Source organism: Platalea leucorodia (genome assembly GCF_965183815.1).
Source record: "Platalea leucorodia genome assembly, chromosome: 4".
Taxonomy (NCBI): domain Eukaryota; kingdom Metazoa; phylum Chordata; class Aves; order Pelecaniformes; family Threskiornithidae; genus Platalea; species Platalea leucorodia.
The window spans coordinates 18,996,791-19,011,149 of NC_138826.1; the positions used below are offsets into that span (position 1 = coordinate 18,996,791).

Genomic DNA, 14,359 nt, shown 5'->3' on the forward strand with positions numbered 1-14,359 from the left:
GGGATTTTGAATGGATACAGAAAAAGCAAGAAAAGGTGTATTAGAATTAACACCTATAGTTACTTTCTTCTTTCCTCAGATCCCCAGCTTTTTCATTTATCAGAGACAGAAGATGGGGCTAGATTACTGCTTCTTGAATTCCCTATGTTCCCCCATTATTTTATGTTCAGACAGGCTTTTCAGAACTCTTTTGTTTCTATTTCCTGCTCAACACCTCATCCTTCAGTTCCAGAAATGAAGCTTGTTTTCTTCATGAATAATTTCCTTTTTCTTTTATGAAGATGATGGGCAATTTTTCCCCCCACTGTGTCAAATCTGGACAAGATTGCACATATACCATGACTGTGTTAAATGTATCAGATTTCAAACATGTTCAGGAAGGTAAGTATGTTTGCTCATGGCATTTGGGGCTAGTATTCCTTGCAGGTAAATTCTGAAAGGGTGATTTTCTAGAGAGAATTACCCTTGGGGCTTTCTCCTGGAATGTGTGCCTGCAGGAACAGAAAGTAGCTGAATAACATGCTGTCACCTGCTTAAGGAATGATCAATCCTCCACAGAGCAATATACCACTGTTTGAATCACTAGAAATTCCATAGACAATAAGCAGTGAGAAGCAAAAGCAACAAGCTTTGTGGCAGAAACTGCTTCATTTAGAAAAGAGCACTCTTCCACACTTGCATATTTTTGTGAAAAACTGGTCTAGAGACCTACTGAATTTATGCAGTACAAGATAAGCAAACACAAACTACACCCAACACCAATACTGGAAATGTTATAATAAGGGATCCCAGTAGCCAGTACAATTGTCATGTGAATTCTTTGTCTGTATTGCTTTAGGAATACCTTTAACAGGCAGATGTCTACCTCCCAATATTGACCGTTAACAAATACAAATAAAGACAATGTCACTAATATAGTCAGAACCACAGAAATTACTTTAACTAAGAGACTTTTCTACCATCTCTTTTACTTAACGAACTTCTGACCAAAGGAACACCTTTCCTATCTTTATGCCGCCATACATACCACTATTCTGCCTATTAGCTACCTAATAAAATTATCTCTTCAAACCCTACCTCATACCAAACAATCACCCTGATACCTTTTGAGGAAAAAAATTACCTTTTGGTAAATATTTTTTTCTCTTGGATGCAAGTTAGACAACTTGGTATATAAAACATACAATTTTCTTTAACAATAATAATCTACTCAAATAAGAAAACTGTTTACTGGTGCTTTGAGCAAATGGTCTTAAGCATGAGAAGCAAGACATCATTAGGTAATTCTTTGGCTCCATGCTACAGCAGTATAAATTTAAAAATTTAAAACAAGTACTTAAAAAATTTCTCTCATTTTATTTAATTTAGTCAAGATATGGAAATTGTTTCATACCCACCTTAAATTCTCCCATGAGACAGTCTGCTCGTAGAGAATAAGAATCATACACCTAAAAAGACAGACAAGCATGAAACAGGAATGTTCCTAAACATCGTAGTGAAATGGCCAGACAACACTATATGCATCCAACAGCCTTTTGGACATGCACCATTTTTTCTTACCCGAATGCTAACTGTTTCATCAAGCAACTCTAAAGGAGTCATGTGGACATTGTAGAAAAATATCTGTTAAGGTAAAAACAAACAAAAAACCTGTCTCAAAATGACAAACACATAATTCTCTGAACAGAAAATGCAAAAACATTACCTTAAGAGGCTTGTGAAGCATGACTGCTATAGTACTTTTACTCTGCCTCCTTGCTGGACACATTATATGATAATTTACCGCGGAATAAAAAACTAAATTTAGCAAATAAACTTAGTACAAAACAGACAAAAGACAGTCACAACTTCCATTTGAATGAATGCAGTAGGCATAGCTGTGCTGCAAACTTTCAGTACTGCCGTTGCTGTGCACTTCACCTTTTCCCCAGGAGAACAACTTCGGGAATTATAAAGGTTGTTCATTTTCCAGGACATTCAGTCCTGGTCCAACCACCTCTCTTGTAGCTGTCAAAAAGGTCTTTCTTAGGGCTAGTGGTGATAGCGATTGCAATGATTTGCATTTTTGAAATTCAAGGCCACAGGAATACATCTGATAGTTTGACAGCATGAAGATAAATATACTATTTATTAGCTTATTTATTTTATTAATAGTATATGCCTCACTAAGTTTGGTCTTTGAGCCTAGCTATACTCCAGTGAGTACTTTATCCAACAAAAGGGAAGAGTGCATAAACATGGTCCCTTCTATTCCATTTTTAGCCTAGTCTGGATACTGAGACTGCCTAGGAATTGATTGAATACAAGGTGCAACTGGCTTTCTCCCTTCCCTGTTTTTTACCACTTGTTCATAAATCTTGACTGCAACCTACAGCTTAGTTCAAGTCTCAAAGTTTCATAACTTCCTTGGTTTTGCCTGAATGTGTTAAACATGCTTGCCACCCCATTCCAAAATCTTCTGAATTTTCCACACATGTCCCGATAATGAGAGTTATCCCTCAGCATTCTCTCTATTAAGCTTAAGTTTTGCAACATTAGTCTTCCAGACATGGGATCATTCTTGTGTCCCTTATGGAGGTTTGAGTTCTCTCCTGTATTTCAGTGTGTTTGATGTACAAATCCCTGTCTGAACAAAGAAATCTGGTTGTGCTGTTACAAATCATGGGTAGCAAGGCAATGACATTTCCAGATTCTGTGTGGCAGTCTTATGGACCAAAGCATTGCACTGAAAACTCATCTGCACACACCATAGAGGTCTACAATGATTCCTAATGATTTTTTCTGTGATTTTATAACGTACACACAACTATTGAAAGTCATTATTATGTCACATGGCCAACTGTATCAAAGAACATGTTCCATATGTCTCAGCTGAAGTTTGACTTGATTCTAGATAGCTTTATCTGCTAAGACTGCCAGTGATAGAGATGTGTTTAGTGATGTGAATACATAAAGAAAGGGACTGGGAACTGCAAAATGCATATTAGCCATAATTACTCTTAAATATTAGCAAATTCTTATTCATTGATCATAATGAAAGCCGTAAAAACTATTTATCTACATTTGATAGCATCGACATTTCAGCTACGGTGTTCTTATGCCACTCACTTCATCAAAATATGGGTTGTTTCCTCTTTTGATTCTTGTTCGGTGTGTCTGACCGCAAACATGAACTTTGACTACTGGTTTTATGTTATTGCCAGACAACTGACGACCTTCAATGACTCTAACACGAATCTGCAAAAAAAAAAAAAATTCAAATATTTGTATTAATTCATTCGCTATATTATCTATCATCCTAGTGACAACAATTTCTTACTATACCACCAAAAAAGTTAGCCAAGACCTGAAGTAGCTGTCAGATATGGACTGGACAGACTTTTCAAACTTAATTGTGATAGAAAGTATAATTTTACTTGAATTTTACAAGACAGGTTGGGGATAATTATTTCAGTAGAATTTTTTACTTGCTTTTACTCTTTGTTTTTAAAGCTGCTATTGTAGTTTGAAATCTATACAACTATACAATAAATAAGGTTAATCTAGATTTCAGTCAGAACTGTATAAAATTGGACATCTCTGTAACAGGCAAATTTGAAGAATACTTTTGAAATACAAGCTTTTAAATGAAGAGGCTAATTGTCTCTACAGTGCATTAGATTTGCACAATCTGACATTAAATTGTGCTCAGGCTATGTGAAAGGAGCAATGTCATGCCAGGCAGAAAAAGGGAACATGCAACATTTAATAAATCTATTACCTGGAAATCTTGTGGTTTGTTAGAAAGGATTCTTCGTGTTTTCTTTCCTTTGGTGATGCGTTTAGCTAGCTGGGCTTCCTTTGTGCCACTTGGAATTGTTGGTGTGATACCACCAATTGGACCATCCAAGCCATCCTCATAACCTCCATCATCTTCTACATCTTATACAGTAAAAAAACAGTGCAATTAATAAACAAATAGTACAGCTTGATGTTAGACGAGTAAGAGTCTGATATCCAAGAGCTCCACTAAAATTGTATTATTATCTCATGTCAACGTTTTTTTTGTTAACCGCATGCTTCCAACTCCTTTTGAAAGCTAGCCATTTTAGCCTGCTTAAGAACAAATTTATATCCTAACCAAACTTTAGATCTGCCCCTCTTCAGGATGCAGAGTATCTAATACAATTCCATACACTTTTTTGAACCAACTGATTGAAGTTTTAGCGAAGCACAGTTCAGATATAATCGTCACCAGACTAGTTCACAATACACCAGAAGTGATTAATTTTATTCCAGTTGAAGCTGTTTCCCAGCAGCAAGACCAGGCTATAGCATAGTGTTGTTTTTTACTTCAGAATCTTGAAAACATGGAAGACATTTAGGGTCTGCCATCCAAAATAAAACTCTGAATCCTCCTCCACAGCATTTAACTGTGGAATAAATTAAAGTTTCTTAGTAAGCCTCTTTGACAGTTCTGAAATCACAATACCTCTGTGGAAGACTGTTCTACAACCACATGACACTACAATACTGGATCATACAGTGACATTCCAGTATTGCAAAACAGGATCCATAAATATCTAGACCACAGAAGTACGTCACTCCCTTGTGTTTCCAGCTTCTTTTCTTAACTGAAGGACAGTAACCATGGTAAAATCTACAGGAAGAACAAGCTATGTCTCTGATGGTTAGCATTAACAGAATGTTTGTTAACTTTATGAATTAGTTTGCCAACACAGTGTGATCACTTTGCATAATGAAGTCCTCAGTGATCCTTGTAAGAGACGTATAAAAACACAGAGACTGACATACCATGTATTTTATAACTGGAATACTCCACCTCCCTAACATCTCTCAAAATCCATCTGCCTGGATGGATCCATGCAAGTGATTGATTACACACCTGGCTTCGCACTTAATTTTTAATTTCTGAAACTGAGCTGTAGCAATCTCAGCTGGGGAGGTGATTTCATTTCATGGGAAATAGGTATTTACAATAAGTAACTAAGGTGTGTTTGATAATTTGCACGGAAATAATTTTCATGCAGTTGCCGGATACTAGCTAAAAACCTGCCATGTTTTATTTTACCAGTATTACCTTATAGTTCAAGTACATTTTTAAAAAGCTATCAAAATAATCTCATATAAGTCAATTTGCATTTTTAGCCTTCAAGTCCACATTTCTATAAAATTATTTTGAAGTGTAGTAATTTAACACACAGCTTTTGTGTTTGCATTACCTATCCTTCCACTCCCCAAGAACACCTCTCAGTGAAGTCTGTGGAATCAAAATCTAGCCCCCGAAGACTCCTCATTTCAATTTTTTCCTTCTTATGTCATTCTCTATCAGCAGATAATGGTGAAACTGATTTATTTCTCCTCAAACTTATAACATTTATTACATTTACTTCTTTCTGCACAAACACAGCCTGGATAGTAGGGTAATTATTTGCCTGTCAACTGCAAAAAGCTGTTGTTACTTCACAGTTCTTTTAAGAGTCTGGAAAACCAGAGGATCTCAAAAACACTCTCAGCAAAAGCCTGGTTAATATGATACATAAAGACCAAAGAATATTGCCTACTGATCGCAATATTTCATAGGCTAGTCAAATATCAAGCCTAATATAAGATACAACAGTGTCTTTCAAAACTTACTTATTCTACAGGAAAAAAACAATTGAATGATTTAAGAAAATCTTTTCACAAAGCTCCTTGACATTGAAAGTAATAGAATATATTTTTCCAAAAATGTGACTTCCCTGCTTTTTTGGTTAGTCCTAGCATTACAGGAGATAACTGCTGTTTCTTTGAGCACTCAAAAACCTTTCTTTCCTAAACAAAAGCCATTTTGAAAAGCTTTTAAGCAACATCATTCTTTTATAACCTGATTCCACTGGAGAAAACGATGCTAAAAACTATTTTATGTCAGAAAACGCCAATTTTCTTCCTAGCTGTAGTTCTGAATCATCCTTAATTTCTTTAAAATCACTATCTGGCAGTCTTGACATGCTTGCTTCTGGTTACGTTTTTTTATGATGAACAATGCTGTTGAATCACTTTCTTGCCTTATCTTAAATATCTCCATGATCTTTTAACAATAATGTTTTGACAAAAGATTGAAATACCTTCTTGTGTATTGGTCCCTCCTGGATCATTTGGAGTTGTAGGTCCAGCTGGTGGCTCATATCCTACCACCAAATCAATTGTTGCCTATAGAGAAATACACGTTTTTTTATGTAGCACACAGTATTCACAACAATTGTTTTAAAGCAGTAAGTTGTTCTAACACTGTACACGAACAGTTAACTATTAATAGTCACAGCACAGCTTATAATAAAATTTCAGCTATTAGTAGATTAATAAACTGTTATTAAGCTATATATACATACAAATGATAACGATTAGATAATTTGCAGCTAATGGAATAGGCTTTAAAATAATACCTAACAAACAGAATCACTGTGTTTATATTTAGAAAAATCTGTCACAATATAAGTATATAAGATGGTCTACAAATGTTAATTTATTTAGTTCCATAATATTCATGGCAGACTAGGTGACATCCTAAATTTTCAGATGGAAAAACAAAGGCACTGAGAAATAACACTATCTGATTAACAACATAACAAGTCTGAACTGTAAGTAAAATTTCCTATCTGGCTCTTCCAATTGCTTGTTCATACTTCCATCCTGGAAGAAAAACACTATGTCATTTTCCATTCTAGTTACAGAACTGTCTTTTTTGTGCTTGACTGCAGTTTTAGATTATTGAACAAACCATTATTATTCGTAGTTGCCATAGTAACATGAGGAGTCAGCAACAAAAGCCCAACCCTGTGACCAATTAACCATGATATTAAACTACAGCTGATGAGATACTGCTATTACCCTTAAAGCCTCTTATTATTAAGTGTACTAGAATGCAATATGAAGTGCCTTAACAGCTAGACTGCACAAGCAGAGTAAGGTCCCAGTTCTAGAAACTACTTAATTAGTAACTAAGTTAATAACCAGTTAATAACTGTTAAACACGTGCTAAACCAAGTTAAGCAAGTTCTTGTGTAACTTTCTGAACTGAGCTGTCAGTGAACATGTACATGATAATGTGCTTTCTAGAATCAGTGCTATGACACAGGTGGATAGTAGAAAGAATACAGCAAAAAAGTGCATATGGGAACTCCATCTGGTACTTAGGAAAATGCTCTTTTTCAACATCAGGCTTATTTCCATGCATACTCTGTGGCCCATAATGTTTATAACATATATATACAAATACATAATACATACACAGAAAACAATTTGGCTAACTTAAAGGATATTAAACAAATTCAGATGGTATAGGCATAATTATATCTTGTTATAAATTTCCTCAGTCTGGAGCTTTTATTACAAAATTCCAAGCATTTAATTTATAAAGTAAAAATAACTTGAAAATATTTTTGTTTCACTATTAGCCCTGTTGCTGGAGCATTTTGATCAAGAATACAGTAAAATAAGGAAATGTAAGCCACTCACTCCAGTTTCTTGTCCCCTTTCATTTAGCAGAGGTATGAGTTTGAAGGGAAAAGATCTGCTTTGGTTACCTACAAGATCCTTAAGTGCTATGGATGCACTGCCAATTAATCTGAAATGAAGTAAAAATCATTATTAGAATGCAAGTATACATCAAACAGAAGTTCCCTTTTGTCTTTTGCTAGTGTCTGTTAGTTGACCAAATAACTCCAGCCATGACTTGAAAACCCAAGATATAACAAAAGATCATTGCAAATGTTATCTAATGACTGTGTACTGCTAATTTGTATTTTCTGTTTCTGTTTCACTGCACTTAAATGTGCTGGTGTTCTTTATGGAGGACACAGCTTTAACCTAAAAGGGGTTAAACCCCTAAATTTAAATACATTTTATGTATTTTTGAAAATAATCTTCTGTATAACTTTCAACAGCTATGTCTCTTGTTTCAGCCACTGAATTCTCATTGGTAAACTAAAGGATGTAATACTTTCTTCCCCTATATAGCTTTGCAAACTCTCAGATGAAGAGTAATGTATAAAAGCTAGACACGATAGCTGTTGTACTACACAGAAAGAGACACAAAAAGACATACACACATCTCTAATGAAAACATTGAAACAGAACAAATGCAATCAATGTGCTTACTAGAGGCTTCACAAAATTAATCTTCTTGCCCATACTCTACATTTTGGAATAGGTTCATCTCCTTGCCTCTGAATTCTCAGAATGTTTTGATATGGCTCTAGAGAGGCCTACCAAAGGAAGCTGCCCAGGAGATCTGATATTATGTGGTAGACTCTCCTGAGATACTGCTGCCTACTTTGGGACTTCATCTGTCACCCTCATCCTCTTCAAAAAAGTGAAAACTGCATGCACTTTTAACCTGAGAAACTTCTTTTAGGCAGAGTTTCTAACAGTTCAGCATTGGTCTCATGATACCTGGCACTGTATTTCGTAATTTCGTTTAGTATGTAATAACGGCTTACTCCTATACTAAAGTGGATTATTGGAATAACTGAGATTTTTGCCAATGAAAAAAACCCGAGATAATTTCACCCTGTAAATATTACAAAGAACATGTTTTACAAACAAAATACCAGTTTTGCTGCCAAAGCAGAAAAAAGAGCTATATGTGGAGAACTTAACTGAGGTCCCTTTGAATAGATTACAGTGCTTTTTCATGGAGAAGCTAAGGAATCAAGGGCATTTTTTGACATGGAGCAAGAGCGTTATTATAGCTACTCTCAGGTGCTATGTCATGAGACCATAATTTACTTTTTGTAAAGTACATTAGGATAGGTAAGTATAAAAAATTAATTTCCTGCAAATATATATTCCAGGTATTACACACTACAATTTTTGTTTAGCTGTGCACAAAAAATAACTACACTTTCTGTTTGAATGACCTGTTAGAATCACTTTGGTGCTGTCACGTCCTCAGTCTACTCCGCTTTCCCAGTTCATCTTATTCCTCCAATCCCAGTTGTCTTTTTGATAGTTTTGACTCGCTACTCAAACCTTTCACTTCTGTCCCCCCAAACTGCCAGAGCACAGTAATATTCCAGCTATGCCTCATGTATTCGTCACACACAGGGGATGGGTTAGATGTGAAAAGCACTTTAAGATCAGGCCACGCTGCAGAAGAAATGCATGAAGCTGTTCTAACCTTTAAGATGACCATAACTGAAACTCTGATGCCATTTCTAACACCTGCCTCTCCTCCCTTTACTGAACAGATATCTGGATTCAGTATTGTAGTCTTGACCCAGTGTCATTTAAAAGACTAGGGAAATACACCTAGTTATTTCAGTGAGCATTAGACTAACCCTGGGTACAGTTTCACTTTTTAAAAATTGTTGCACAGAGCTGGACGTTAGCTGAAACACTGACTCCATGCATTGCTCAACTTTAGGGAGCTTAAGAAGCAATTTCTCCTGTTATGCAATCAAAATTGCATTCAACCCACAAGACAAACCTAGATTTGGATCATCAGACATACATGCAGTGGTCTTAATTATCCCTTCAACTGTAGTATTATTTGACATGGCTTATGATTTGATGTAGCAAATCTTGATACTAAACTGTAATGTCTACCTAGCTCAGGAAACAACTGCAAATGGTCTCTCTCAAAAGAGAAAAAGGCTTTATTTTTTCCCCTGTGGCTTCAACATTCCAAAAATTGGTGTTATATAGAAGTTCAGTAAGTCTGACATTACATACCAAAGAGAACATCTCCCTCTATATTTGACCAAACTTTTCTATGTAAAGAGCAGGTGTCAGGCAGATAGACACTGATACTATTCAACAGTCAAAGAAAAGCAGAAAAGGTTTGTTCCATGAAGATTGCAAATCCCAAAGCAGTTAAGGGAGAAAAATACTGGGTAGCTTAATGCATTTTACTCTTTATTACATAGCCTTCTAACATGTTAATAGCTTTGAAAACAAGTGTAATATAAGCAAATGGGAAAATATTCCTATAGTTGGAAGAAACAAATGCTTGAATTTCATTTACACAGCTGGATACTGAAAGAAACCAACTTCTCTTCACTCTTCCTTCAATGCACAATTAATCAATAAAAACTTTCAATTCCAAATATTCTTATTTTGCCCACATCCTTCAACATGACTATGCCTTCCCATTTGAGAATAACAGAGAGAAACATACATAGTTTGAGGTATCATGGAAGGGAAAAACCCAACAAGACTACCCAAAACCAGCTAGGCCAAATCTGATTCTAGAGAAAGGCAAAAAAAATATTTTCTATGTACATTTGTAGAAAAATGTTGTAGACTTGCTATTTTGATTTGATATGAGCTGGAGTGACTTACATTGACTCCAAAAAGAACTTCAGTTCAGAAGTCACCCAGTCTCAAATCATCTGGATGACTGTTTCAGCAACCACACCCTCATATCTGGTGATATTAACTCAAGAACAGCTGTTCAGCAGTAGTGCTTTTGAAATTTTCCAGCGTAAATTTCCATTTCTACATCCTCATCTGTCCCGTGCAAATGATAACTGTGCACACATTTGAATACATAGTAATCGTTTTTAAAGTTCTGATCACCTTCAGAAGACTGAAGATGGAGTCAGTTACATAGATTACTACTTGCTTGCTACTAGTTACCTCTAAAGTCCTTTGTTTCCCCCTCCCTTAACAGGTTGGGCAACAATAGTCTCCAGTCTTTTTCCACTCTAGCAAGAGTGAGAAATCTAATATTCAGCCTATACACTGTCTTAGCCTACTTCTAAACTTTAGGCAGTTAGTCTTTTGCCTTCCCCGAAGTGATCCTGTTCACTGGATCTGGGATGTTTCACCCCTCCCTTAGCAGAACCACAGAACTGATGAGGTTGGAAGGGACCACTCAAGATCATGTAGTCCAACCCCTCTGGTCAAGCAGAGTCAGCTAGAACAGGTTGCCCAGGACCATGTCCAGTCTGGTTTTGATCATACAGCTAGTCAACAGCTGAAGTAATATTCTCAAAACAAGGAATGCCTCAAGGTCATCGCTAGGTCTCATTTTTGTCTCTTGTACAGGTCTCAGAGAAAGCCTTTTTCCTGAGATGCTTCTCTCAGCTCTCTAATCTTTGGGCTAAGTCGGGTAAGACCAAGTTAGCTAAGTCAGATAGCAGCAGCTGTTGTTCTGATACCACGTCCATTAACAGTTCATTGCTGTTTAATGCTTTGCTGCAAGGTCTGCTACTGTACTCGCTTCTGATATGTAACTAGGCCCCCAGTTCTCTGCACAACTACTGTGAAGTTGCTGTGTTCCTCTGAACTCCGAAGGCTTTTTACCTTCTGGCAGGATTGCATGCAATCTCCCTCTAAAGTCATGACTTTCAAGGTGACAAGGAGTCCTTTCCTTCCAGCACAGCTGAAAAGACTTTCGGTCACCTATTCTTCCTCAAAGGACACTGCTCTTTGCTGGAGTTATTTCAGCTTTCTTCCTCTTGCCTAGGAAGACAACATTTGCCCATTTAATTCCAGATCACACTGGTCGCTTGACACCACCAAGTGGGATAGTTTCTGCTTTTGGCAGTAGACAGCAAATGAGTATTGCTTCTTACCTCTGCTTAAGTACCTTTTTGGCCATCCCTAAGACTTCTACATGTATAGTGCCCAGTCAGCCAGGTCTCTTAAACTTTTCCAGCTTTGCAGAAGTAAAACAAAAAACCTATCCTGCCACAAGCAGTTTAAACATTCTGGTCTACCCCTGAATAAGACACCAAAGATAAATGCAAAGTCCACATTTAGAAGCAGATTTTAAACCACTTCAAATATACCTTATCAGTACTAGGCCTACGATACTTTCCCCCCAGTAATCAAAGGGAAATACTTAGTTTATCAGCATGAAATCAATGAACTACTGATGACCGACTATTAAACACAGTGTTGCATTTGTGCCAAAGCTAATTAATCCGTTAGTGCTGTGGTTAGCACTTCCTGTTAGCTGCCCAAATAACCAAGAGAAGTGAAACTTCACACCCATGCCTGGATCAGGAAATGCTAACTCACAGTACCAACCATTTTACTACTCCTCCTCTGTTTGAAGGTAGCAATTTATACTAAATTCTTTAGCATATCACATCCTCCACCTGCTTACATGCTACTTCTACTGGAGGCCCAGTGATTTTAATCCCTTTAGAGTGAAGCATTTAAATTCTTTTGACTTATTTTTAAGGGTTTATTTTGGCAGAGGTTTATATTGACTGTTCTCACCAGCAAACTTGATCCCACACTGCAGTTATAATTGCTACACTCAACCTTTCTTTTTCAGTGTATATGTTCCATTATAGACTCTATGCTACAAGACCCAATGCCCACCTTCGGTTATTTGTGCTGTGTTTTAAAATTTTTATTAAGAGCAAACCAACTATTTTTATATTCTTTAGTTATTGGATAATACTCTTTGCAAGAACAAACTTTAAAAAAGAAACAAAGCATGGATACTATTTTGTACAAGGCAGAAAACCCCAAAACTGAATCTTAACCAGACTGGATCTTGCATACAACGTATGCAAGGAAAACCTGAAACTATGTACAGCCACACTGATGTGGGAAAGAATCCACACGAAAGGGTACAGCTGTAGGAGGATTCAAGCAATCTAGAAATCATTTAACTATGGAAAATACTTAAACAGGATTCAATAATTTGCTGCACTGCTCATTTGTGGCTGCATTTTTCTGCTTGAGAAAAGGGTGTGCCCGATTTGTTTTTCCTCTGTGGTGCTATGTTACTAACTACGCAAAGAACATGGGGAAATACATAATCCCAACTCTCTTTCAAATAGAATGAAAATTACTTCATTCAGATGTGACTTTAACTTCCTGTTAACATTTTTTTTTTCTTAACTTCACAGGGACAACTGAAGTTACGGGGGTTTTTTTTCTTTGTTTTTTAACTGCATAAAGATTTGTGTTCTGAGAGTTTGAAATCTTTCTACTAACAGTATTAGGCATAATAGAAAACAGATGTGTTCTCTTTTCAAACATCTTCATGCTGGAAAATCTAGCTAAGCATGGATCATATGAGTCCTCTCCAGTTTATTTCTATGATGGTCTGTCTGCATACATGTCAGTGTGGTTTGCTTTATTTAACTTTTCCAATGACTGTCTTTTTACCATGAAGAGCACTCATTCAATCTATCTATCTGCAAAAGTTTAGTGATCCTGTAAATGAAGCAGTAAATTCTATCTCCAGGAAAAAAGACATGGAAAAATATTCAAATGTTATTTCAGGCTTGATTTACAGAAACATGACAAAGCAATGAGTTAAGCGTTTTGGCACAGTGTCAAAACAGAATAACATCCACTGTGCTCCTCCTCCTGCGTCAGTATCAGAATGGTCTGGATGAACAGCTATATAAGTTTCTAGGAGCTGTAACAAATCACGGGTTATATTGCAATCTTCTGCTGTGCTGTTCTAGAGGTAAGTATGGGTTCTGTAGTCACCCCTTAGGCGCGGCAACGGACCAGGTGCCCAGAATGTCAGGAGTAACACTGTGTAGAATCGCAGTGTTTATCGGCTTTGTGAGTGAGGAGCCAGAGAGAGGGAGCTGGGTTGAGAAACACATTGTTCTGCTTCTAGCCTGCATTGCAGCAAAGAACGGTGGCAGAACGTTTGAGAAAAAGTTGTCTCTACCTTGAAAATAACAATAGCAATCCCCACTGCTTATTTTCCTCCAAAGACAGAAAATAAAGCCAAAGATATGGTGTAGTTTCTTCTCAGTGCTCTTTCTTGGGCAACACAGTCCCCTATATGTATCCTTTACACTCAAAAACTAAATCCCGATTCAGCCTAGACTTTAAAGTAAAATATTTAAAAACATGAACCTCTAAAGGAAAGATTATTGATTTAGACTCAAATCCCACCTAGCTTGAACACCAGATACACCTCCCAGGTTAATGGGTCTACTCATGAATGTCAAAAGCACATGGCAAACACTGGGTTTCTGAAATAATGGGCCTTTACCTCTGAAAGACTTCAGTTCAGTTAACCACATCAAATTTACATGTAAAAATTAATACAATATTGTCCAGCCCTCACTCCCCCATCCCTCTTTTTTGTAAACTGTCATTAAAATAGCTCTCAGTAGTAAAGACCTTGGGTAGGCATCGTACTCCATCTTTCCAATCCTGATCCAGCATGCAGACAAAGCGAGGGAGTGTCATTTGCACACTCTTCCACGGAGCATCTTTTTGGAATGCTGCAGCACTGCAGGCATGTATCTAACTATAGGCTTTTTCTTAAGTATTAGAAGAGGATACTGTGAAAGAATGGCAAAAGTATGATATGGTAGTCCTAAATCTCTCTCAAACTCAGTATTAGTAAATAGAATCAGTAACTCTACAGAAGCACAGGTTA

At 36.7% G+C, this 14,359-nt stretch overlaps 1 protein-coding gene across 2 annotated transcripts in view; it reads right to left on the reverse strand.

Annotated features, from left to right (window-relative positions):
* MYOF (myoferlin) overlaps window positions 1–14,359 on the reverse strand; it is a gene marked incomplete at its 5' end in the record, with an annotated part of 71,604 nt that overhangs the window by 45,830 nt on the left and 11,415 nt on the right. Inside the window, 6 exons of one of the 2 annotated variants that reach the window (XM_082308931.1) lie at window positions 1,398–1,448; window positions 1,561–1,623; window positions 3,109–3,237; window positions 3,761–3,915; window positions 6,108–6,192; window positions 7,498–7,606. In XM_082308931.1, coding sequence (XP_082165057.1) covers window positions 1,398–1,448; window positions 1,561–1,623; window positions 3,109–3,237; window positions 3,761–3,915; window positions 6,108–6,192; window positions 7,498–7,606 — 592 coding nt within the window. Of the gene's footprint in view, window positions 1–1,397; window positions 1,449–1,560; window positions 1,624–3,108; window positions 3,238–3,760; window positions 3,922–6,107; window positions 6,193–7,497; window positions 7,607–14,359 lie in introns of both variants that reach the window. The other variant, XM_082308930.1, reaches the window with a different exon arrangement.